We start from the raw sequence: 25,790 nt of genomic DNA, 5'->3' as shown, positions 1-25,790 counted from the left end.
CCACATTTTTATAAAATAACATTTTGGAAATTAAAAGATATAATATTGTACCTCTTGAAAATTTTTGAAAGTTTATTTAAAATGTACTAAATATTTATTGAAATTATTGGAATATTTTGGAATTTTTAAGAAAATTTGTACATTTGATTGATTTTGGAAAACTATTGAAAAATCATGTAATTTTCATTAAAGATAAATGAGTATGACAAAGGGAAAACTGTAATTTGAACCAATAATTACACAAATTATTCAGATAAATTAGTATAATATTGGGAAAATAAATTTATTGATTAGTTTATATTAGAAAATATAAGATAAATTAGTGTAATTTTGTAAGTAAACCATTTAAAAAACAAATTATTTAATAATAATTTAAAAATAAAGTTGAATAAATTTTCAAAACAACACAAATGTAATAAATTTTCCAAAATATTCATAAAATTACATTTTTTGAAAGTTAAAGACAATAGTTTAGTGTACTTTTAGAAATTTACCATGTGTCTAATACTCGATATATCCTTGAACTCGCCTGACACCCACTTTTAGGAATGGGTGTCTTGCCTTGAACCTGCTTGCCACTAAGGATTGGGTGGGAAAATTCGAGGATTCTCTGTTCCTAAAGAGAAGTGGGTGCCTTGCCTTGAACTCGCCCAACACTAAGGTCAGGGAGGGGAAATTTGAGGATTCCCCAACCCTAATAGAAAGTGGGTGCCTTTCCCTAAACCTGCTTGACATTGAAGATGAGGTGAGATGGGGTAGAGTATCTTGACTACGAGGTAGGGCAAGGATGGGGTAGATTGTTTATTAAAAATATTTGTTCATATTAAGTTAATAATAATTATTTTTTATAAATCAACATTAAATGAAGAATACAATTATTAAAATTTTAAATATTAACAATAAATTTGAATATTTTTAGTTAATTAACAACAAACTTTTATTATTATTTATCAATTAATTAATAGTAAATAAAATTAATCAATCTTTCAAATTTTCCCGTGCATCATGCATAGACCTGTTCATGGGTCGGGTGGCCTAACCCCCGGACGGGCTTGAACAGGTATATAGGCCTGCGGGCTTAACCTCGGGCCAAAAAGCCCGACTTGCAATAAATTCAAGCCGGGCTCGAGATTTTCCAAAATAGCCCGGCCTAAGCCCGACCCGGCCCGACCTATAAATAAACCTAAAAACCCTAATTGAATACCCCTCTTTTTTTCACCCCTTTCCCTTCTTTTTTCAACCGAATTCTTCTTCTCCACATTCTCTTTCCCTTCTTTATATATATATATATATATATATATATATATATATATATATATTTTTAATATAAATAAATTTTGAATCAATATATTTTTTTAATGTAAATAAATTCTGATTTATATTGATTATTGAATAGGAAAAAGTTTTAATTTTTTTTATTACGTCGGGCTTCGGGCTTTTTATTAGGGTCGGGCTCGGGCCCATGTTGTAGGCCCATTGGTCGGGTTGGGCTTGGGCTCGAGCCTAACATATTTCCGTTAATGAAGAGTAAAAGCCTGGCCCGAGCCCAACCCATGAACAGGTCTAATCATGCAGGTCCCCGCTAGTGTGTGTGTGATATATATATATATAGGAAAAAGTCCATGTCACCGTGCCTTTCCTTGCTCCAAACCCCTTCCTAATTTCCTTTCTTTTGAATTTTTTATTCTTTTAATTTCACATAATTACCCATTAAACCAATAAGAAAAAAACATAGGCTTCATTATTTCTAACAACCATAAAGAATGAGGGATTTGCTTTTCTAATATTTAGCCAAGTGGCACCACTTTCTCCTAAATTGTCTCTAATTCCTATTTACCTCCTAAATTATCTCCAACTCTTATATATCTCTTAAATTAATTATTTTTAGTTTAGGACAAAGATTCTCTCCTAAACTATCACTAATTCCTATTTATCTTCTCCCCTACTTTTTATCTACATCTATCTAAAGAAAGTTTTAATTAAAAAAAATCATAATTACTTAAATATTATAAAGAAATTATATACTAACTTTAAAATATTTATTCAAAACAAAAAATAATAATTATAATAGATTTAATAATATTCATATTATTAAAAATTCTATATTTTTACACAATTCATCATGAAATTATTTAGTAACAATATAAATTATAATTTTATGAATGATTCAATTCAAATTTTATTCAAATAATAAAAATTTAACATTAAAAAATAAAATATTATTTAAATATTTAAATAACTAAACATCTTAAATAAGAAAACATTAAAAATAGCTAAATAATTTTATAACAAAATATTTAATATTACATAAAACTTTAAAATAAATTAACTTCAAGTAATGAAATTTTTAAATATTTTACATATTATTTAAATATTTAAGTAACAAAATTCTTAACATGACTAAATTTTAAATAGTTAAAATAACGAACTTATGTAATAAATTTAAAATATTTTTTCAAAAGTAGAAAAATAATTAGAACCGATTTCATATATTCATATTAATAATAATTTAATATTTTACAAAATTAATAACGAATTATGTAATAATAGTAATCACTCTAAATTTATGAACTATTAGATTCAATAAATAATTAATATTTTAAAAGTTTAAATAACAATATTATTTAAGTAACTAAAAAATATTGTAAATAAATAATTTCACTTATATCAATTAATAATTACAGAAAATAACTTTCAAAAAAATAATATTTATTAGTAATAATTTTTTAATAATAGTGTATATTCATTATATATTTATATATAATAAAATTAATATTTATTGTATTTTCAATAATTATTTATTGTAATTTTTGATAAATACATTTTCAATAATTTTTTATAAATATATATTTGTTTTGTTATTTAACAGAAAATTGTCAACAATTATTGGATATTAAGCAACTACTATTGAACTATTGAAATTTAATTTATTATAATTTTGTTATAAATTTATTTCTATTAATTATTTATTTTATATAATTTATCGATTAATATTTATTAGAGATTAAACTATTTTTTGAGATTACACTATTTATTGACTAATTTAATATATTTTTAGTATTTGTTGTATTTTTGTAATTATTATATTTATATTAGATATTTATTGTATTTTCATTATAAATTTATTTTCAATAATTTTGTATTTTTGCTATAACTCTCAATAATTATTGGAGATTATGCATTTGTTTGGAACCGTTGTCGTTGGTCCAAAAAACGGTGCCACATCAGTGCCACGTCAGAAAAAAATGGTGCTCCAAGAAATGGGTATTTATTTGGAACCGTTTTTCCATTAAAACGGTGCTCCAAGCCACACCTCAGAAATCGGGAAGGCATGGCTTGGAGCAATGCCAAATTTGGTGTTTCTTGGAGTTGTAGCTTATTGTTGTCAATAGAGCAATGATGTGGCACTGGATAATGGATACCACGGCTGAAAACATTTCATAGAGCATTGGTACCAAAGAGAAAGTTGTTGTTGCTCCAAGAAACGTCCTTCTTGGCAGCAACCATTCCAAACAAACAAACAAAAAAAAAAGACATCATTTTCTTAAAAAATGATGCTTCCAACCCACACATTTGCAGCATTGTTTTCTCATATGCAGCATGATACCAAACATATACTAAACTATTGTTATTTATTAGATATTAGACTATTAATTTAACTACAATTAGGAGTGTTCAAGTATTGGTTCAGTTCGGTTGCATGCTGTTTTCGCCAACCAAATTGAGCTAGTTAGATCGAGAGTTTGTCCAACTTGAGTCGAATTTGATCAGATTAATTATTAAAATATAAAACAATTATATACTTTTATGTATTTCTATTATTTAGTCTTCACTTAATAAATCCCGTATATCACATAGGTCCCCACTAATAATACAGAAAAGATAATTCTTGTCAGCTGTATTCTAAAGGATGATTTGTTAAAACTTAAATCTATTTAGCATTAGATTTAGCTGAACACTTAAACTGTTGAATGGGCCATAAAACCAATGAGAAGATTGCAAGCCAATATTTAAATACATGGGCCGATAACTGGCGTGAAAGCACACCTTTGTGATATGCTCTTTCTCTTTCTCATCACATGCATGTAAATTAGAAAATTCAGAATATGGAGTCCATTGCGTTTCTTAATAGTCATAAAATGATAAAATAAGAAAAGAAAATTCCACTTGGATACGTGGGTCTATCATATTAATCGATAGGTTGCAACTATTTATGTGATTGCCAGTTTGAACAAGAAATGTGGTTTTGTCAACAAAATCTTCTCTCCATTATCTCTACTTGCATAAGCAGAAGATTAGGATCTGTCCAGTGTCCACCAGATAACTTTTAACTACGCAAATTCGTGCGTTGTTTTTTAGCCGCTTGGTCTTCGTTTGGAACCCGATCGGTGCCGGGCTCGAACCCTTTTGAGGAAACCGGATCCAAAGGTCGCTTGGCTTTGGCCTACCAGAACTTTCTGTCAGTCTTGGTCTTGGATTAGGATGGTAGTTCTCGAAACTTGATGCCAACTTGGCTACGAAAGCTGAAATGGCACGATTTGGATGGCGATTCACTCATCATTCATCATCCACATTCCACATCCTACCTTATTCGAGAGATATTCCTCATGTTCGGCTGATACATGCTGAGCGCTCTATGAGTAGCAGATACGAACCCTGGCACCCTGCTTCTGTGAAACGGTTTTTTGGTACATTCTCCGTTGGATTGGAATAGATAACAACAATAATCCGACGGTTGACTGCAAATCAGCGCGATTTTTCGGAAATCTTTAATCATTATATATGGAGACTGGAGAATTGTTTTCCAAGCGAATCTCCCAATCGATTTCAGATCTACCATAAATAAACGCTGCGGGGCCGCCTCACATGCACATCCACCGTGCATTGAGAATACGAGAGATGCTCCCAATACATGTATTGGATACGATGTGCGTGTAAGGCGCGAGTGAGGCGCCGAAGCAGATCCGGTCTCTTCCCAGTGTATGGGTCTTTAACCCCATCGGAGTTGTGGGGTTGGAATCGATGGTAACTCGTAAGGCTTAGCAGTACTTTAAAGAGATTTGACGCAAAAGGTGACAGTTTGTTGTTGGTCTCGCACGCTTATAAAATACAAAGCACGTGCCTCCTCTCAATCAGTCATTGAATCTGTCTGATGCAGGATCAAGCCAAAAAGATAATGTAATCCTTATCGTGCGCCTACTGGGTAGCCGCTTAACATACGCACTCTTTCCTCCGCTTCGTCCATCCATTACCATTTTTAGCAGTATCAGACAATGGCTTTCTGCTTTCTGGTCTGATTTTTCTCTCATACAGAGAGTTTCAAGCAGGAAACCCGTGTGGCGAAACCCAGACGGAACTCTACCTACTGCTGTTCCTCCGCATCTTTCCCCCCCTAGAAGCTAGAAGAGAGAGTAGAATGAGTCTTTCTGTCCTCCTCTTTGGCCGTCTTTGTGTTTGCATTGTTTCCATGTCTGTTTAATCTGAGCTCCGGTCAGGAGTTAGGGTTTTTTGAGTGGAAAGTGGGCAAAACCTTAAAGTTATCTGGTTTGGCCCTCCGACGAGGTGGAGATGTGGGGAGACGGGGGTAGATTTTATTGGGGAAAAAAGGAGGATGGGAAGGTCGAGGGAATCGTCGTGCTGTTCGCTTGGATGTCCAGTCAGGAGAAGCATGTAAACTCGTACGTTAAGCTCTACGCTTCTCTCGGATGGAATTCCCTGGTCTGTCATTCCGATTTTCTCAATCTGTAAGTTGAATTTGCTTAATTGGTTTTTTGCCTTCTTTTTTTTTTTTTAATGATTCGGTTTCTTCCTTCCTTCCTCCTTAATTTTCTTAGTTGGTTTTTTGATGATTTCTTTTTTCTTTCGTTCTTTGCTTAGAATGTATTCTTTCACTTCTGATGCTTGTTCTTCTGTTAAATTCGACTGAATTCCCGAACATGGGTTGTGCTTTACTTCAGATTGTTAAATTGAAGGTTTAGCTCCAAGTATTATAGTTTAGAGCTGTGGTGAATTTACTTGGTTGCTTTGTTCTGTAGAAATATAGTTTCGGAGTTAGTTTGGGAAATGGAGGGGGGAACTTAAGATCATGAATTTAGATCAACCGACAACATGCCTTTTATCAAATTTAGAGATGCATACGCTGGGAGGTTGATCTTCGTCAGCCAGATGACGATCTAAGTGCTTGAGTGGAGATTGAACATGCTGGTTTCATCTTTTAAAGATGGGATTGGTTGAACGTCGTTCTACATTCTTGGTAGTGGAGATATGAGAATATAGGATATGTGGACCCTCTGTTAGGGATAGAAAAGACATTATAGTACTTGTTGCATTAGTTCCTTGCTCTACTGATTACGAATAAAACGATATTTATTTTTCTCCCTTGGCTGCTATTTAACGTATCCATAAAAGCTGTGGCCTTTGAAGTGGACTTAAGTCATCTGCTTAAACTCATAATCCAGGTTAAGGATATAACAGGGGTGGCCAGGTGAATATGTATGCACTTCAAATACTTTAAGCAGCTTAGTATGAGGATGCAGAAAACTTATAAGGATATCAAGAAGTTGCTGATCATAAGAACCATTTTAGCAGATATTGTTGTAATAGAATGAAGGTGAACATGAATTAAGTATTATCTGTTGCTTTAATTTGATAATTTGGAAACTTAAAAGTCTGCATTCTATGCTTAAAAGAACTGAAAGGTTCCTTTGAAAGTACAAACCAATACAAATCGATACCATGCTTAAGTGAAGAAAGCTCAACCTGACATGCAGTATAGACTTCTCAATTGTAGTTCTATTTATTTATTTTTTTAGGTGAACAATGCTATTATATTTTAAGCTGGAATGCCTGAATAGGGAATTTAGTATGGATGTTGCAGAGATGACATATTTAAGTAGGCCTTGCTTGGGTTTTTACTTATGATAGGCGTGCAACCTGTTGAAGGAGCATAACTTGATTAAGTATGTCAAATAGTTAGAGGACCATATACATTTTTGCAGGAGGACTTTTTTTTCTTGAGGTCCTAAAAGGGTTAATGTGTACAGTATCTCATTGTACGGAGAACCAATTACTTTTTTTTTTTTGGTTTTAATACAATATACCTTACCTTTCTTCAAAAAGAAAAAAAAAAAGAAAGAAAGAAAAGAAAAGAAGCATTCACAGGCTGTACAATCTAGATAACCTGTTTAAGCTGGAGTTAATTCGATAGCTGGATTTTTCTTATACAACTGTGCTTATCTTCCTGCTCTCCCCTCTCTCTATCCACCCTCCTAGGCAGGAAATTGCAACTTTCTTTGACAGTTTTGTCTATGATGTCCTTTCGAGGCAACTTTCTTTGACAATAACCAGAAAATTTCATTAATTAATGAAGAAGATACAAGTGAACATCCCAGAGAGAGATAAACTTTCTTAACTCTCTCCAAGATGACAAAAACATGCAGCAATTACAGAACAGCCCAAAAGAGTTGATCCCTTCCCACCCCTTGCTTTTCCAAAGCATCAGTAAAGGCATTCGCACTCCTTTTAACCCACTGCAATTTGATCTCTATATCTTGTTTTAAAAATTTAAATTCCCTCCTTTCATTGACAAATTTCCACCAGCCAGTCTCATCTTTTTGCAGCCAGCTAACTACCATCTTTGAATCCCCTTCTATGATCAACCTTCTTATATTTACCTCCTTGGTTTTTTGGATCCCTTTCATCACAGCCAACATTTCTGCCCTCAAGGAGTCTCCCACATCTATTGGCCCCGAGTAAAGGGCAATAACTCCTCCCTTGTTCCAAAAACACCTCCAATACCTGAAGGGCCCGAATTCCCCTCACTACTACCATCAAAATTCAGCTTAATAAACCCACTAGGAGGTGGGACCCAAACAGGCCTTATAACAACTCTTGGAAAAGAAGAATCAGCCACTACCTTTTTGACTTTCTAAGCAAGTCATTTGTGGGAATGTCATCGAAACATACAGCAACTAACCCATTGTATCCTTACTTCCATACCCTTTGTCATCCATCTAAATTTATTCTTCACATTGTTGTATCTCAACAGCTTAGTGTCCTCACTTTGAAGCCATGCCACTACCAATTTGGAGTCCCTTTCAATAAGTAGCTTCTCGATGTTCATATTTCCTGCCCTTTGCATCCTTTCCTTCAAAACCATTTCAGCTCTTAAAGAGTCTCTGTCACCAGCCAGACCTGAAAATAAAGCAGTTGCTTTACCCTCTTCATCCTTGAATAGGCCGCCAATTCCTGAGATTACCGGATTTCCCAAGCTACTTCCATCAAATTTTAAGTTGATAAACCCTCTTTTCAGTGGAGATCTTACAGGAGTGACTATAGTCCTGTTGATGGCTGAATTCTCCATCTCATTCCACTTTCTAAGCCCCTGTTTGGGAGTGCTTGTCTTTCATGAGTGTTTGGTGAAAAAGCACTATTTCAAACAGGGGTAGTATAGGCATTTTCAAAATGATGCGGCAGGCCAAGATTGACCAGAAAGGAAATAAGCACTTAAAGATAAGCTCAAAATTTGGGCACCTTAATTTTGGGCTTATTTCCCTAATGCGAAAAAAAAATCTTATTGGTGTGGTCTTGGCCAAAAAGTAAGTGTTTATTCAAATAAACACTTAAAAATAAGCACTCCCGAACATGGACTAAGTGTATCACCGAAGGAGACGTGATAAAGCATCTAAGGATTTCAATCAATGAACCATTCTAATTAGGGGTGTCAATGGATCAGCCGATCAGGTTTGGGTTGGACCCCGTCTTAACAGGTTGGACGGACCAATAAGACATTGAATTGGACCAGTCCATACTTAATGTGGAAAGTATTTATTGGATTGGATTGGACCTGGTCCATCTGTAATGGATTTATATTAGACTAGGTAGGATTGAACTAAAATCCTGGTCCATTGACCAAAGATAAGAGTATAGGTGTTAATGGACTAGGTTTTGGTTGGACCCAATCTAAATTAAAACCAATTTGAACAGATTGGACGGTCTAGATATTGAATTGGACCAGTCCAAAATGGTCCAAAGTATTCATTGGATTGGACTGGACCTGGTCCATCTGTAATGGAACTCATACTGGACCAGGTTGGGTTGGACCGATATCTAATCCATTGACAGCCCTAACTCCAATTGTTATGGTCTCAATTAATGATTCTTTAGGTCATTCCTTTTCCATAAAAATCCTTGAATTTCTTTCTTCCCATATTGTCTAGCTTATTGCTGCCCTTGTACGTCTCCACATAATTTTCCCCCTCGTCTTTGGCCATGCAAGTGCTGTTGGAGGAAATCAGCAAAGAGGCTTGCGATATCATTCAGAGGAGTCCACTTGCAAATAAGGAGAAAAACAATTACCAAATGCCAACAACAAAGGGACAAGAAATAAATAATTGATAGCAAGTCTCACCATTGGCTTTACAAAGAATACACCAATGAGGGGATAAGCACTGCTTTTGTCATTTTCTTTGAAACCAGTCAAAAGTATTTAATTCTTCCATAAACAACTTCCCAGCAAAAAGCCCCAATTCTAGGAGGGATAGGCTTACACCATACCTCCTTGACAGGAAAAGATTGAAAGGAGTTAAGGGAAGGTTGGGTAAGGGCCTTAATAAAGGAAGCACAGGAGTAGGAACCAGAAGGAGGGGGATGTTTCTTAGCTCAAGACCACCATATCTCTTGCTTCCCCAAAAGTTCCAAGTTTCTATTTCTGTACATCTTTCCCTCAGCAGTTCCATGATTTTATCGCCAATTCTTTGTGGGCTCAAAATGTATATCTTTAAAGGGTACATCGCTTGTGGATAAATGGTCAAGCTCCTGCCCATCATTTTAGGGCATTTAGAATTTTAAGTTATTGTTTAATTCATTTTATTTTCTGTGCTGCTGCTTTCTGAATGAAATAGTTTAATTCTAAACACTAAAATCATCTTCCTATTTTGCTTTTTGGATTTCGATATCAAATCTGTGCAGATTCTTCCCTGAGAAGGCCACATCGCTAGCATTTGGTGTCCTCAATGAGCTGGCCAAGGTTGGTATATTATAGTACATCAACTATAAGTTCAATCTTTCTATGGATTCACTTAGTTGATATTTCACAATAACTTGTATCAGGCTACAATCTGGTCCAGGTCTCTGCTCTGGTGCTGAAAGAGTAGGAGGAATATTAATTGGGTGGGATCTAGATGAATTGAAAACTTATTATCCAATATATACTGCTGTACTTGAGAATATAATACCTTCTATTTGATTCAGACCAAATTACCCAGTCATATGTGCCATATTTGGATGGAAGTTGACTATTTTGTCCCATTTGCTTTTTTTCTTTTTTTTTTTTTTTCTTTTTCCAGGAAGGAAACAATTATTTATACAAATAATGGGGGAAAACATGGATAAAAAAAAATTGGGAAGAACATGTAAACAAAACAGTCCCATGTCATTAACAAAAACATGCTCTGGCAATACTGATTCCCTATTTAGAAATTAGCCTTATCAGTAAATTATTACTCATTATTTATCAAAAAAAAATATTACTCGTTAGAATTAGAGTTTCCACTGAATTTGGAAAGTAAGTCTAGCAGTAGAGTAGCTTACAATTTTGATTGAATTTCGAATTTTCAACAGGTGGTGTAATTTCCATTAATAAGTTATTATTCACTTTGGAAATGCAGGAACTTAGGGTTAGGCCTTCCCCTGTCGTCTTTGCAGCTTTTTCTGGGGGTCCAAAAGCTTGCATGTACAAGGTTCTTCAGGTAATGTTTTTGAGGACTTGGAAACCTAACCTTTTTCACTCATGTGCTGCAGACCTGCAGTTGAGATTAAGACATTAACCTGTTGTTTTGGTTTCTAAACCGTTGGTGGATCTTAATGAATCATTGGTGTTCAATGTTTCTCTTTTGATAATGGGAATTTATTATTTCCCCTATGGTGCAGATAATTGATGGGAAGTGTGAAGGCATGCTTAATCTGGTAGGTGTTCTTTTTTGCAATTTTTCTCTAATTTATTTTTGCCTCTATTCTCTAAATATTGTACTATTTATGGTTACCAAATGACCTAAAGTAGTTGTGGATCAGGCTAGGCTATCTTTGACTTTTTACCTTTATCTATTATGTTTTTGTATGTTTTAGGTGCCCGGTAATTTGTACTCTGGCTTTGGTTAGTGCTGTTTTTGTGAATTAAGACTTTTTTACACTAATATTGGTTTACCTTTAGTTATTTTTGTCTTTTTTTTTTTTTGTTTAGGATGGGCATCGGCTTGTTAGAGACTGCCTTTGTGGTCATATTTATGATTCTAGTCCTACAGACTTTACCAGTGATTTGGGTACTCGATTTGTTCTTCATCCCACAGTTCTTAAAATGTCTCGTCCACCTAGACTGATGTCATGGATAGCAAATGGAATTTCTTCTGGCCTGGATGCCCTATTCCTGAATAGGTTTGAATCACAGCGTGCTGAGTATTGGCAGACTCTCTACTCCTCAGTTGTAAGTTTATTCATATGAAGTACAGCCATGTAGTCAGTCTGTTTTTTTCCCCTTTCTTTTGCTATATTGACCATCTTCGTGCATGTATTTTTGGCAGAGCATTGGGGGTCCATTTCTAATTTTTTGCTCAGAAGATGATGAGCTTGCTCCCTTTCAAATAATATGTAATTTTGCTGAACGTTTGCAAGGCCTTGGGGGTGATGTGAAACTAGTGAAATGGAATGGCTCCCCTCATGTAGGTATGCTACTAATAAACTCAACTGGTATCTGTAGTGTGGTTATCTCATTATTAAGTTCTGTTTCATATGTGATAACAAATATGTCACTCCAAACAAACTTAGATATGGTTTTTTGTATTGAGTTTTGGATACAAAATAGATAGCTTTTCCTAGGAATGCACAAGTAATTATTCCTTCTTGTAGCATAGTCGGTATTTGGCATCAACTCTATTCAGGGGGATGGATAATTATGAATGAGCTTTAAGCTGGAAATCATTCTTTTGGGAAGCCAACTTGTTCAGCTCTGCAAATGCTTGTGGGATGAGTTTTGAGCTGAAAAACATTCTCATGATTCTTGCTATCCAAACTTCGAATACTGTTTTAAGAATCAAGACTTAAGAGCACAAGAACCAGAATCAGAAAGTCCTAAAGCATGCCAAACACCGCCATATGATTCTTCTTTTTCCAATGATTCGATACTGCCATGGCTCTACCTTATTGAATCTTATTCATCTGAATTGTTGCCTCACAGGTCACTACAGACATTACCCAACTGATTATAAGGCTGCTGTGACTGAATTGCTTGGGAAGGCTGCTTTAGTTTATGCCCGAAAGATTCAACAACTTGAAGGAGAAAGGATGGGAGAGGAAAGGTCATATGATGATATATCTGAGTCAATCTGTACCCTTCGAAAAGTAGCAGTTAGCTCAAATCAGAGCTTACGCAGAGTTGCTATTGGGCCGAGTGACCACTTCTTCTTGCCTAGCTCAGTGGATTATGAGGAGGGTAGAGATGTGGGGTCAGTGCCAGATGAACGGAGGGAAGGATTGGTCCATGTGCAGAACCCGCCAAGAATCAATGCATATGGGGTTCTGGGTCAAATACTCTTTGACGTGTGTGTCCCCAAGAACATTGAAGGATGGGATGTAAAACCGCCTGGTCCTTTGAATGGAAAGCCATTTTCTTCTGTGTGTAGGCATGCACCTTTTAATCCCATCAGATGCATACGTCGCTCGAGACTATGAGACTGACATACATAGAAATTTCGTTGTAGCGTGCTTATGAATTTGCGGGATGGAAGTATGGGCGTCATTCAGATTCAAAGATCTCCATGAACATGCAAGCAAATCTTATCCATTTGTTCCCAGGAGATGCACAAAAACTAGAGACGTAGACACAGAAAGCACATCTGTGACTGAGGTGTTAACCCTGTTTTTTTATGGCAACAAAGGATATTTCTAAGGCTTGTTCTTGTGATTTTATGCAGGCATGAAATGTACAGGTAGTTTTTTTTTTTGGGGGTGGTAAAGAGTACAGGTAGCTAAGTTCATTGGAGAAGAATTATAACTGGAAATAAGAGGAAGTCTTGAATGTAAGAATTTGCAGCTAGTGCCTACTACATAATACGTAATGATAGTTTTACTCAAGTGGCGGTATCGTAATGGAATGTAGGAATTTGTAGCAAAGTTCATTTCGTCTGTTTTGACCACTTTGTCCCCTCTTGTTGCATCGGATTCAAGTTTTGAAGGACGGGTACAAATAAAAATGCAAAAATTGACGGAATCCTAATGGCATGAGCAATGTAATTGGAAATTAAAAATACTGAACTTTTTTTTGTCGTAAAAGAAAGTTCAGGGATGCATGTGTGACTAAGAGAGAACACAATACCCGGATAACTGATGCCCTTGAGTAACATTGGCCCATTATTGTGAAAAACAAACGCAGATAAAATGATCAATTTATTGACCAACTTATCCCTCAGTAAATATTGGAAAATGAACGAGGCCCAAGTGTTAATATTCCACAGTACAGTGTAAGTCTTTCCATTTTACCTTAATTAATATAAAGTAATAAGATATAACCGCTTCTGAAATAAACGTTGTAATTTTCTTTTTCTTTGTTGTTCATGTTGATGAAGCGCAGATATGAGTTTCTGAAATCTCAATTATGTACTATTCACAAACTGGTTGGTGGTGGAGATGGCTTCCCAATGTGGGGATAACCTAACACGTTAAATATAATCTGCATGTTGTTAAGATATCAAATCACAGAAAAAATGCAATTGTTTGAAATCTGAATTATTTATGATTTTGTTACACTAATTACACTGTTACATGACACGTTTTTGTATTTTCAACCTGCCAAATTGCCTGTAGGCCGTCTGTTTGGGTATTGGATCTCCACCGATAATATTTGGCAATTGTCATCCCCTGCCCAAATCCACCAGCCCTCTTTTCTACTCTTAAATTTAAAAGATATAGGGAGATATCACCTTGTTTTTAGGTTCCTCAGGGATTTGAGAAGAAAAAAATAAAAAATAAAACAGGCCAGCAGTGTAAAACAGAAAAAGTAAAAAATAAATAAAAAATAAAAAATAAGGGCATTATCGTCAAATAAAAGGTTATAACTCATTAACTTGTAGTCTTCCCCTTAACCCACGTAGCTGTAATCCTTATTAATTGCATGTGCGAAACGTGTAGGCTACTATATTTACATTTTTCACTTGCCCTCCAGGCTCCAGCCTCCATATATTTACCGTCGTAAGGGAACGATCGAGCATCTTTTATGGTTACTGATACTCACGTTTTGGTGCAACGCTGCTGTCGTTCACGTACAAATTCAAATTCGTGGAAGTCATTAATGCAGTTGAGGTTTGCTCTTGTTCAATATGCAGGTCGAAGCGGAGGCGTCGTCGTTAGATTGCTCTTCTCAGAGTTCGAATGTTGTGGGAGCGGGTGCCTCTGCGTCTGCGCTGATGCCCACAGTTGCTCATCAGGACGATTCCTCCCTATGCTCGAAGCCGCAGGGACCCATGTTTCCGGATTTAGACGAGCCCGCGTTCTACGACAAACTCAGGAAGCTTCATGACCCATCTCAACCAAGTCTACAGTGAGTTTATTAATTAATGAAACGAACAATTTTTAATATTCCGTATTCTTTGTTTCTTTGATTCTAGAACTTCGTTGGAGATGTTTCTTGAGTTTCGAATTGGTCGCAGAAAGTTTTTTATAACTTGAAGTTGACGTTGGCCATCTTTTCTTTTCTTTTTTTTTCTTTTTTTTTGTTCTTCGTTCATTTTGTTTAGCGTGCTTTGCTCTCGATTTCCCCTATCTCTGGTTCAATTTTCAGCTGACATTAATTGAATCGAGTACTATCATGGTGACAGTGTTGAAGTGGGGGACGCAGTCTTGGACTTGTATCTGCTTTACAAAGAAGTCACGATGAGAGGAGGATTTCTACAGGTAAATTAGTTCTTGTTTGATCCCCACCAAACCTTCTCATCTCCTTTGCCCGTTAGTAATGCATCATGTTCGATTATCATTTATTATCCCTTTTTCGAGTTAGTAATTAATGCAGCTTCTTCCCGGCCGGCAGTGGAGGGGGAGAAATAGAAGGAAACCGCAACTAGAATTGTAAGAAAGTGGAGAAAGAATTGGAGTCATTGTCTGACGATGGATATATCAGTTTTAAATAAAGGGATCAGTTGTTGATAATCAGGTGGGTTGAAGCATCGACAATTGACAGTTTTGAGTCAAAAGGCCAAAATAGTTCTCAAACAGCTGGTTCTACTTCATCCTATGTAGTTACGGAAAAAAATTAAAACTTTTGAATCTTCTCTACAATAATTAAAGCAGGCAACACCACCCTTGTAACATCCAAATGTCTAGTGATGGTTTTAAAATAATCAAAGGGATGATCTTCCTGGTTTTAGTACTGGGTAGTTTAGAAACTCGCAGGAGAGTAAAGTTTTTCTGGAGGCAAAAAGAGGAGCTACGATATCTCACCCTGTTTCTTTTAATAATATTTCTCTTGTAGTTATAAAGTCTCTTTTTATGTTTCTATTCCATTGGTTCAATTTGTAGTAAAAAGAAATGATTGATCAAGTGTCTTATACCTTAGTAATAGATTTTAGGTGCATAAGCTTTTTTTTTTTTTTAGCTTCAAAGTTCAGCCAAATTATATTTCTCTCAGGTTAGTAGAGATGGAAAATGGGCTGAAGTTGCATCTGCATTGAAGTTGACTAACAGAGATGCAGATATTTGTCTTCAACTTCACGATATTTATAAACAGATCCTTTATCGATTTGAGCTGATCTGCTTATTAGAGATGCTTCGGAAGTCATCCGGAACTTATGGTACGTAAAAATGCAAAGCCCAGTCCTGTTTCAGAAGAGCCAAATGTCAGGACAGTGGTCTGAACATCAGATTTTGTTTTAACACTATTGAAGTCCCATCTATCTTGTGGCTTCGTTTCTTTCTTGGATGTAAAGAAGTTTCTTGCAAATACCCTTTCTATTTTATTCGAAATGCTGCTTTTCGCAGGAGTTGTTGATGGATCCAGCCCCATCAATGAAGCCTCTGGTCAACTCTCTGGTTTTCTATTCTCTTCTCTTTCTTTCATGAAAGGTTTCTTTGTGTTCTCATTTTCATCTTTATTTGCTTATGCATTTATTTTTCTCAGTTGATCCCGGGGCCCAACTAGGTAAGACTGTCATAGGCATGATTGAAACTGAATTTAACAGCGGCTACTTGATAACAGTCATGGTTGGTTCAGAAAAATTGGATGGTTTTCTCTGTCACATTGATGAATCTGCTGGAAAGCAGTTTGCTGTTATCCCCAACTTAATGGAAGGTGTAGGTCCGGAAGATCATGATCCGCAGCCAGTGGGCATGCTCACTGCAATCCAAGAACCATCTGTGCAGTCATCATCAAAGCATAAAGGCAGAAACAAGGATCCAAATGCTCCGCGGAGACCAAAGAATGCATACCAGATTTTCCTGACCAAGGAATGCAATCTGTTAAAGAAGATTCATGGAGGAAGATCGGGCAAAGACATCCGTAAAATGGCAAACGATGCATGGAAATGCCTTTCTGAGAGTGATCGACAGGTGGAAATGGGTCGAAGCTTTTTCTTCTTTACATTTTATAGCATTCAAATTCAAGTTATCTGTCTAGCGATCAAATGAGACATACTCTTCCAATATAATCCTAGTGATCTCACCTAGGACAGATGTTGCGCTGAAAGCCTGAAATTTGATTAGTTTTGAGACCTTTGAACATCATATTCAGTACGGAAAGTTTCTTTTCTTGCAGCCATACATTGAGGAGAGTAGGAGGGACAAGGAACGGTATGACCAAGAAATGGATGCGTACAAGAATGCACAAACCAGAGAGACAGAGAACAAGCCTCACAGTCAAGATGCAGCTGTTGATGATGCCTATCATGTATCATTGCAAACAGAGATGGAACCTAATGATGAATTCCTCGTTCCCGAAGAATCCATGGTTGAGTTGGCCTTGCAAATGATGGAAGGAGCTCAACAGAATATGGACTCCATATTACAGTTTAGCTGGGATGAATTCTGTGGAAGGATTTAAAGGTTTAAGATGAGTTCCTATTGCTTCTTGGTAAGAAGTGTCATGGATTGGATGCTTGTTAATTAGGTCCATGCATCCTTCTCTTTTTGTGGGGTTACGTTGTAGATTAAAAAAAAAAAAACTGTTTGCTATTATCGATTACGGATCCTTGAATCTTTTTGTGGAAAAATTCTTGTGCGTAACGACCCGACTGTTTCTACTCTATACCTTTCCAAAGTTTCAACAATCTTACATAATTACGCAAATGCAAATGGTCGAACGCGTCAATATGGCTCAATGAAGTTCAAATTGTCTCCAGTATACTGAACCGATACGAAATGTCATATCAGCTTCATCATGAACCATGATTTGCTACGCAAACCGGATTTCATCGCTTCTAAGTTCTAATATTATCAATAGCCACACATCTCAGACGAAGACAGTGGAGATGACAATATATACATCGTTGTTCTTTTCTCTTGGGCTCATCACCGTCACCGACGGTTACATAGCAGATGAGAAAGAGAAACAAACTTGTTTACCTCGCATCTTTTTCTTTTTCTTTTTTAATTCAAAATTAAAAGGTAGCCAATTGTTATGGCAAACTCACTCAGACTTCAGAGATGAGAAGAGTGAAGTTCGCTTCTGCTACGACCATGGGAGCAACAAAAGCTTGCGAGTCTGCAGCGTCAAAGCTCCGAACTCAATTCAAGCGTTTGGGTGTCATTTCTTGGTGTTCTCCCTGTAAGTGTAAACATCTATTTCTTCTTCATCTTTGTCAGAGCATATAGTTTATTCCTCAAAGGTCCTTGACAGACTAGTGTGGTAGGTAAGCATCCAAAGATTTTGTACTCCAGTTCACAGGGTCCAAATTATAGTTCAATTAAGGTTCTAGTGTAGGAACAAACAAAAGTTCAGCTAGGCGGGTTTCTCTGTTTATAATCATAACACCATTGTTGGACTTAATGGATGTCAGTCAAGTCACTGAATGATCCAAACCAACCAACCCGTAAGGGGCTCCTTTTTCAGTCTTCTGAAATAGAATGTCCATTTAATAGTCATTGGGAAGGTGGGATCCCCAAAATAGGATGATTTGGGATGCCAGCATTTCTACTAGTAGATGCTAGTTGAGCCAGGTACTCGCATCATCATGCTGCTACATCTGTTATTTCTGTTCTCAGGGACCATCACTTGGCGAAATGGTAAAATCATAGGCTGACAAGCGTGTGATTGCGGGTTCAAGGCTGATAATGGACACTTTGTGCAAAAATGTCAAGGGTTAGTTCTGCATCCAGTCCCCACTCGTGACCCCGAATAATAGCTGGGAGACCTGGGACCAAAATTGGGTAATGGCCCTTAAGGCTTGAATTGTATGGTAAACTTGGGTAATGGCCCCAAATAAAATAAAAAAATGTGTATTCTTTATGTGAATATTTACAACACGAGAGGTTCTGCCAGGCCACAACATCTAAAATGAGGCCGAATGTTAATTACAAGATAAAAGGAAATTGGATTTCCATCTCCTTTTAATTATAATAATTTAAGCTAGGAAGCAAAAAAAAAAAAAAAAAAAAAAAAAAAAAAAAAAACAAAACAAAACAAAACAAAAATAAGCACAAACATGAACAGAAGACTTGGCTTAATTTCAGCCTAAACAGTTTCAATGGAAGCAACCGATCTGACTGAACTAGATCTGGTTGGACCTTCCTTCTCAACAGAATATGTGATCAGGACCTTCACTACCTGGCGAAATCTCCTTCTGTAAGTTGGGAACTTTGATATACTCCTCATCATTCCTATCAGCCTGGCAATAGATACATGCAGTATGTTCAGAAAGGTTATTCAACTGATCTACTCTTTGTCAAGATACAGAAAAAGATATTAGGGGGAGGAAAGAAAATTTTATGTTCCTTTTTAGCCTAACCAAATAAAATTCCTTCAGTGGGCCAAAGACCAATTCTGAACATCTAAATTTAAGACTTGCAATAAAATCTATCAACTGTCAATAAAAGAATTGAGTATTTTAAATCAGGTTTGATGTCAAATACTTGCTCAGGTCATAATGAGTAGTCAAGGTCACTACCAATCAAAACAGGATAATCCTAGATACCTGATAGTGATCAAGATCAATTCAACACTCTTTTGATACACATTTAGTAGGCGTTTCAGAATGTATTATCAGTCAACATAATGTCAATCATTTTGAGAAAACAATAGAAAAATGTCTCTTCCATTTTGGGAAAATCTGAGCCTTATGCCCTGAGGAAAGACTCACTATTCCTCCTCAGGGAGACGAAGACTACTGAATATTAAAATACAATGATACAGAAACATGTGCAAAAGGGACACAGCACATACCTTCTGCTAATGCCCTGAATTTGAGCAGCTCTGAGAGCATCCAGAGGAACCATTGAGCCATTTTCCCAAGCCTTCATGCGCTGTGTATCATCACCAAAGAGGACAATCTTCTCCAAAAATCTCATTTCACCCTCTTCCATCTTTATGACCTTGATCTGCTCCTTTAAAACCAATATAGGATGGAAAAACCAGTCCAACAACCGGTCTTGGGGTCGGTTCAGATGGGTGACTTCAATACCATCAGTCATCATTAAACCATCTGATCCAGATTTGATGGAGTAGAGAAGAGAATGTAAGAATGAATAAGAAGGCAAACCAACACCAACTATGGTTGCTTCAGTGTTACTCTTTGCCTTGTACCATTCACTAAGGTCAGCTGATGTTATGACATTTGCATCTACAAGTTCCTTGCCCCTCATCTCACAAGACTTCATCATGTTTACCCATATCTGTTGCATTTTGAATCAGGTCAGACATAGCAAGCTCATAAGCCTCTATATTTTCCTTCTCCATTTATCTCAAAAGAGATAAAATTTTGATTATTAACCAATTAAAAGAAAATAAACGGGGAAAGAAAAAGTAAGAATTGCATTTTTTTTTCTTGTAAGCAAGAATAACTGTACATTTAATTGTGGAGAGATATTCTTGTTTTCAGCATTTTAGTGCACCTGTCTAATGGAAGAACTTAGATATGGCTGCTGTTTCAGGGTAATAGTTGATGGTTCCTCTTTCCAATAATATCTCAAAACATATGAATTTTTTTGTTAAGGGGCATCCTATCTTTTAGTTTTGATGCCCTTATGTTGATTCATGATTGTGCCATTTAATGTCTTCTGGCACAGAGTCTTATCTAGAAATAGTTTTGGCAAAAGAATAAAATAGTGGATATTCTTATTAACTCCAGGGTTTTAGATAGTTTCATTTTTAAGTTACATATGATTCTTCTCAAGCTCCAGCTTAAGGAGGATCATAGCAACTCATGAATTTTGTAATGTTGCTATTCGCATGACGTCATTATTCTTAGGTATTCTTTCATTTTATGGCTAGAACTTTTAATCTCCAGAAAATCCATCCAGTGAGTGTAGGAGAAAATTTATTAAGTGATAAAATTATTAGATATTAAATATTTCTACCTATTTTTCATTAATAGAAGATAAATCATATGCAAGAGAGACCCTCTCTCAAAGGATAAAAGGAAGAGTTTCTTGTTTCAAAGTAGGTAAGTTTCCTTCTGATATGAGGTGTATTTACAATATATTTGGCATGAACACTTGCAAACAATATCTGTTGTGTAGTTTGTATAGGGATTATGATCTTCTACTAGGAACCAACTAAGTTCCTCAAAGAATGTAGAGTTGAAGATTGTTACCATATTGAATATTACATTATGGAGAGTTGACTAACAGCAGAAACATAACTAGAGGATTAACATAATTTTCATCAACATTCACCATTTTCCATGTCTTGAAAAGAATTTTTGTTGATTCACCTCAATCCCTCTTTAATGAGTAAAAATCTTGGGGGCTTCAGTCACATGAAAAGGTCAAAGTTGAGCTCATGCTTCATTTACATGAGCTCATATCTTCCTGCGTGTCTCAAATATTTCATTCTACCAGAAATATTGAGTGGTAAAATGCCCCTTTTATTTTCTAAATGTGGACTGTAGAACTGCCATGCTATTCTACAATTATCTCTTTCAAGCCCAATTACCCATTAAGATTGACATTATTTGGACTGTAGCTTTACGTGGATTATTTAATTTGGTCTTAAAAAGAAAAAGAATTCTGCAAAACCTACACCAGTAGGTTGTAACTCTTATACCTGATGTTTAAGATGCAAAAATTAGGAAAAATCCATCCATGTACACTCTATAATTCAGAAACAGACCTGCACCATTTTCACTTCTTGTATTGCCTCCCTAACAGATCTTGATGGGGCTAAACTTGGTATGAGCATTGTGGGTGCTTCTATGGAAGCAGGGCTAAACTTGCCTCTAGCTGCCTGACTTCCTCCAGTAGAAAACTCTGCTGAGTGAGTGGCCCTCTTCTTTCGGTACTGGGGCCTGGCTGTGGGAAATATAACATATAACATCAAGGGAAAACCAGGAATGACAGTGCAACAAGTATTAATGAATATATTTAAGAATAGAAAATAAAGATGGTTAGATGAGTGAAAGAATATTACTTTGGAAGGACAGTCCCTTCTCTCAGATAGAGCCAGTCATTTGTGTACTCGTCAAATTCTGCAACCATGGCAATTATGTAAGCTGCACCTCTCCGGAAAGACTTCTCCTGCATCATAAAAAACCAGAATCTTAGGATTTTTAAAAGAAGGTCTTAAGTCTGAGAAATGAATGATAAAAGGCTGAATGTCTGGTCACCTGATATACTATAACAGAGCCATACAACCCAATGAAGATGCTGGAGAAAATAGCCAACAATATGCTCCCAATGACGATAACTGGCCATAGAAGGATTGTCAACCCAGCAATTGGGACACAAGCAGTTTCTAGGAATGGGCCTTCTCGGCTTACTAAATCATGTAGCAATCTGTGCCAGCCTTTGAAAAGCATGCATGGACTCTTTACTATGGCGATGACAGTGTAAAGAGGAATATCCACAATTAGTCCCATCAACCCCACAATGATGCATGCAGGCACATGTACCAACCTGCACAAAAGTTAAGATTGGTATGATACCTTTTGCTTTCTTTACTATGAGTAACACTTTTTGTTCTCATGGTGCCAAAATGACACATGCAAGAACCTGCAGAATGGATTTGATTAAAGCATATTTGTTTTTCCTGGGCCTAGCATCATGACTTAATTTCTTTTTAAAGTGGAATCAGTGTTTTAAAATGCGTGGGAGGCGTCCCCAAAACATCGTGAGGCATATGCAGATGCACTGATGCATCTATGCCTCATATGCCTTTTGCACACGAGGTGTGCTAGAGGTGTGTGCCTCAGAAAGAAAGAAAGGAAAGAAAAGGGAAGGGAAAGGAAGGAAAGAGAAAGGAAAGAAAGTGGGCCAAGGGCCCCTCCTCATCCCCCTCCTCTTAAGGAGGCTTATGCCTCTCTTGTGCTTGGGAAGCTCATGTCTCTTACGTTCTGAACTTATTCCCCAGCCTCCGGGCAGTGAAATGCCTCACATCACACCACATTTTAAAACATTACTGTGGATGATGAGATAATCAGGGAAGTCCTGTAAAGGTGAATTGGAGCCTGTCTCAAGGAATTAATGAATCTTCTTCAACAAAGAGTTCAATGCTATGCCAGCTTTGTCATGAGAATTTGTGAATAATGTCGCTGATTTGTTTGCCTAAGCCATGTAGTCTCCACTCCTTTATAACAGTAAGGCATTCGTCATTTTCTATTCTGTCTATGAATTAATACCGTGCGATTTTCTATATCTGGTCAACAATTACTGGATTTTGACTTCCATTTCCATATTGTCTCCATTTTTATTTGAGAAAGATGTTAACTTCATCTCTAAGGTTTTTGGCTCTAGCCCCGTTGCTTGGCTCGTCAGAAATATCATCTAAATTAAGGAATGTCAATGAAGCCCTAGTTTCATTTTCTTCAGCCCATGCACAATAAATAATATGAAATGACATTCAGGCTTGTATTTTCTTCCTCAAGAATCTGTTTTTTTTTTTTTTTTTTTGCACAACCAGAATCCTGTTAATTATTCATGAAGATGGATTTAAGTTCCAGCTTCTTAATGGGATTATCGGAAGCTTTTATCGGGAAACTTAGACACAGGACAAGTGTTGTTAAAAGTTCAGATTGTATTTTGTGAATTCTCTTTAGTCTTTAAGGCTCAGACTGATCGAGCCAATGGAAACTGTGCCGTGCCCCACGTGGGCGAGAGATTATTTGGTGTACAGTCACAGAATAACTTTCAGCAAGCAAAATACCATACCTCAGAGTTTGGGGTTCATCTGAACTGCCAGAGCCTCCACGTAACTCCTTTAAGTAGACTGGATAGGAATGGTAGCATATGTCTGCAAAATCTCGGACCACAGTGCAGCTCCCTTTAATGGTTCCCCAGGTCCCATCCTAATGGTTAATTGACAAGGGACAGAGTTTAGGACGCTACAAAGTTCTTTGTCTATTTAGGCGCTGAATCAACAAATGGCAACAAGGCAAAATCCAAAATTTACCACAATGCAGTGAACAAACTTTCTATATTCAGTATCTTGTCTGAAGGCCTCGAAGGCCGAAACCCAAGGCGTGAAGAACCCATAGCCCACTCCTACAAGAACGCTTCCAGCGATGCCAAGACCCAACCAGAGGGCAAATAGTGGAGGCAAAGCAAACAAGAAAGCAACTTTCAGGGGAGTATCCAACCGATTGGTTCTGTGTGACAAAACCGGTCAATTAAATTAAAGATCCAGTTGCAAATCAAACTCCCATAAAACCAATCCAATCAATAGAAGAAATTATCTTAGAAATGAGAAATATAGATTTCAGAGATACTGACTTAATAAGAGTATAGACGGTCCAGGCAACATGAGCAGGGAAGAGCCCCAGAATAACTCCAACATTCCCAATTATCAGCACCAAACCAGCAATTGGACCGACCACCATACCTGCAACAACAGAGCACAGAGACAAGAACCCATGAGGCCATAACTAAGTTACTACCAAAAAAGAAGCATATGTAGAATAGAAATAATACCCACCATCAAGAAACTGCAAGGAAATTAAACTGAACGCAAAAAAGAAAAAAAAAAAAAAAAGGGAGCTTAGAGAGGAGTGAGAAGAACAGCAACGACAAGAATACCTTTGAGAGCTCCCAGAAAGAAGGCAGAGCAGAAGGCTAAGACCACATAGATTATCTTAAGCCATTCTTTCACGGTATTTGACATGTCGAGAAAGGGAAGATGAGAGAACCAGAGGAGGTAAGGAAGTAAAGAACAAGAACCATTAAAGAGATCCTGAGCAAAGTTTTAGAAACACGAAGGTCAAAACGTCCGGGCAAAAGATAAATAAAAGAAGAAAAGAAAGGCGGCGAGAGGCGCAAGAAGATGAAACCAAAATGACAAGAACAGCCTGCTGACCAAAACGAAAGAATCAAAAGCAGGATGAAGTTGGGAAAACAGAGAAATGACTGGACGACTTTTTTTTTTTTGCATCAATCAGGCTGTGAATCACTGTCAGCAAATGAACACTCCCCCCCTTTGGATGTGATCGCATGAAAACTCATCCTACGTAAGATATTGCCTTGCAATTCTCAGATTGGAAGATCTGTGGGGACCCAACGATCCTCTTACTTCAAATCTCCAACCTGGTGGTTGTCATTTTTTCCCTGTGGAGCAATGTGGGAGCACGTATTACCTGCAACCACAGTCGCAGGTCAATTCGGAGACCCCCCAATAAAATGGGAGGAAATGTATTCTCTGTTGCACGTAGGATTGATGATTGAATCATTGAATCAATGCTTGGTTCGGATTTGGGAATTGGCGCGAGTACGAGTAGTTTAGACTGCACGTATAACGTAAACACACCAGGATATCAAAATCAAATGCAGTGTGCTGTACGCAAATAAAGGGATGATACTGTGTAGAGGGTGTAAACGAAGACAACGGTTGTCCGTACTTTTCAACCGTCGATCCGAGTCAGAGAGGGATGTAACACAATCGTTCTTTCTTTTTGGTTCGGAATCAGGGACGAAGTCAACAAAGTCATGCATTCATTGATCCTGCGCCTCAAAAAGTTGGAAACAACCTTCTGGCTGCGGTCAACGAACACCTACGTGACACGTGTGACACGGGGACGGGTTGCTCCGTCAATCGTCCAACCTAAACCTAAAACGTCACCTTTCTTTTTATTTTTTTTAGATTATAAGGCAAACCGGGAGTTACGAATTAGCTCTGGAAGCAGCAGAAGCAACTAACTTTAAAGAATGTGTTTGGATTCGTGGGGGTTTATTAATGGGGCGTTTGTCATATAAATGTTTATTTTATGGTTTTTTATGTATTACATAAGCATTTCGTTTCTAAATGCCTAGACCTCGCAGGAAATAAGAATTTGACATTTTTCCAACTCTTCATGCATATAAATCAAAGTATTTTTATTTTTGATTGTTTATTTGATAAACATTGAAATCAATCATGATTTCATGCCTATGCTGATATGACAGTGTTTTTTGAATATACGCCCATAAAATTAAACATAATCTAAAATATATTGGCATGGAACAATGAGGGAATCGAATATATATATATATATATAAAGAGAGAGAGAGAAAAAGAGAGAATTGAATAGATGGAGGGGTGAATAGTGATTAGGGGGTGTTTTAATTAATCTATATCTTAATTAATAGATATAAAGGCAAAACAGGTATTTAAAAACCACACATTAGGTCAGCACCTT

General features: G+C 36.7%; 3 protein-coding genes and 1 long non-coding RNA gene across 6 annotated transcripts; 3 read left to right on the top strand and 1 right to left on the bottom strand.

The window, feature by feature from the left end:
• Nucleotides 1–5,201: 5,201 nt before the first annotated feature.
• Nucleotides 5,202–13,125, top strand: LOC148850390 (uncharacterized). The gene is made up of 7 exons (XM_088945354.1): nt 5,202–5,744; nt 9,970–10,027; nt 10,668–10,748; nt 10,930–10,965; nt 11,240–11,479; nt 11,577–11,718; nt 12,230–13,125. The coding sequence occupies exons 1-7, from the start codon at nt 5,569–5,571 to the stop codon at nt 12,721–12,723; spliced, it is 1,227 nt and encodes a 408-aa protein (XP_088801480.1). The 5' UTR covers nt 5,202–5,568; the 3' UTR covers nt 12,724–13,125.
• Nucleotides 13,126–14,252: 1,127 nt separating this feature from the next.
• On the top strand, nt 14,253–17,246 carry LOC148850389 (high mobility group B protein 10-like). Of its 3 annotated transcripts, none has more exons than XM_088943210.1 (6): nt 14,253–14,587; nt 14,865–14,940; nt 15,671–15,833; nt 16,021–16,059; nt 16,160–16,587; nt 16,793–17,246. In XM_088943210.1, the coding sequence occupies exons 1-6, from the start codon at nt 14,367–14,369 to the stop codon at nt 17,075–17,077; spliced, it is 1,212 nt and encodes a 403-aa protein (XP_088799336.1). In that variant the 5' UTR covers nt 14,253–14,366; the 3' UTR covers nt 17,078–17,246. The 3 variants fall into 3 exon arrangements, with proteins under 3 accessions (XP_088799336.1, XP_088799335.1, XP_088799337.1); XM_088943209.1 differs by having other exon boundaries at nt 16,021–16,071; XM_088943211.1 differs by having other exon boundaries at nt 16,021–16,104; nt 16,238–16,587.
• Nucleotides 17,247–17,485: 239 nt separating this feature from the next.
• On the top strand, nt 17,486–18,489 carry LOC148850388 (uncharacterized). Its single transcript, XR_016099157.1, has 2 exons — nt 17,486–17,800; nt 18,238–18,489. It is a non-coding gene; the product is annotated as an uncharacterized LOC148850388 (long non-coding RNA).
• A 143-nt stretch (nt 18,490–18,632) lies between these two features.
• On the bottom strand, nt 18,633–24,464 carry LOC148850387 (putative membrane protein At3g27390). The gene is made up of 9 exons (XM_088944425.1): nt 24,199–24,464; nt 23,896–24,004; nt 23,576–23,771; nt 23,335–23,471; nt 21,795–22,083; nt 21,599–21,705; nt 21,302–21,476; nt 19,415–19,863; nt 18,633–18,860 (listed from the first exon to the last, which is right to left on the bottom strand). Exons 1-9 carry the CDS (start codon nt 24,281–24,283, stop codon nt 18,707–18,709), a joined length of 1,701 nt encoding a protein of 566 aa, XP_088800551.1. The 5' UTR covers nt 24,284–24,464; the 3' UTR covers nt 18,633–18,706.
• Nucleotides 24,465–25,790: the final 1,326 nt, after the last annotated feature.

This window comes from Nelumbo lutea, chromosome 5, assembly GCF_056320005.1.
Source record: "Nelumbo lutea isolate HS-2025 chromosome 5, American lotus-T2T, whole genome shotgun sequence".
In the NCBI taxonomy this organism is placed as follows: domain Eukaryota; kingdom Viridiplantae; phylum Streptophyta; class Magnoliopsida; order Proteales; family Nelumbonaceae; genus Nelumbo; species Nelumbo lutea.
Note: the sequence above shows the minus strand (reverse complement) of the source record. Positions and strands in the feature narration are given on the sequence as shown.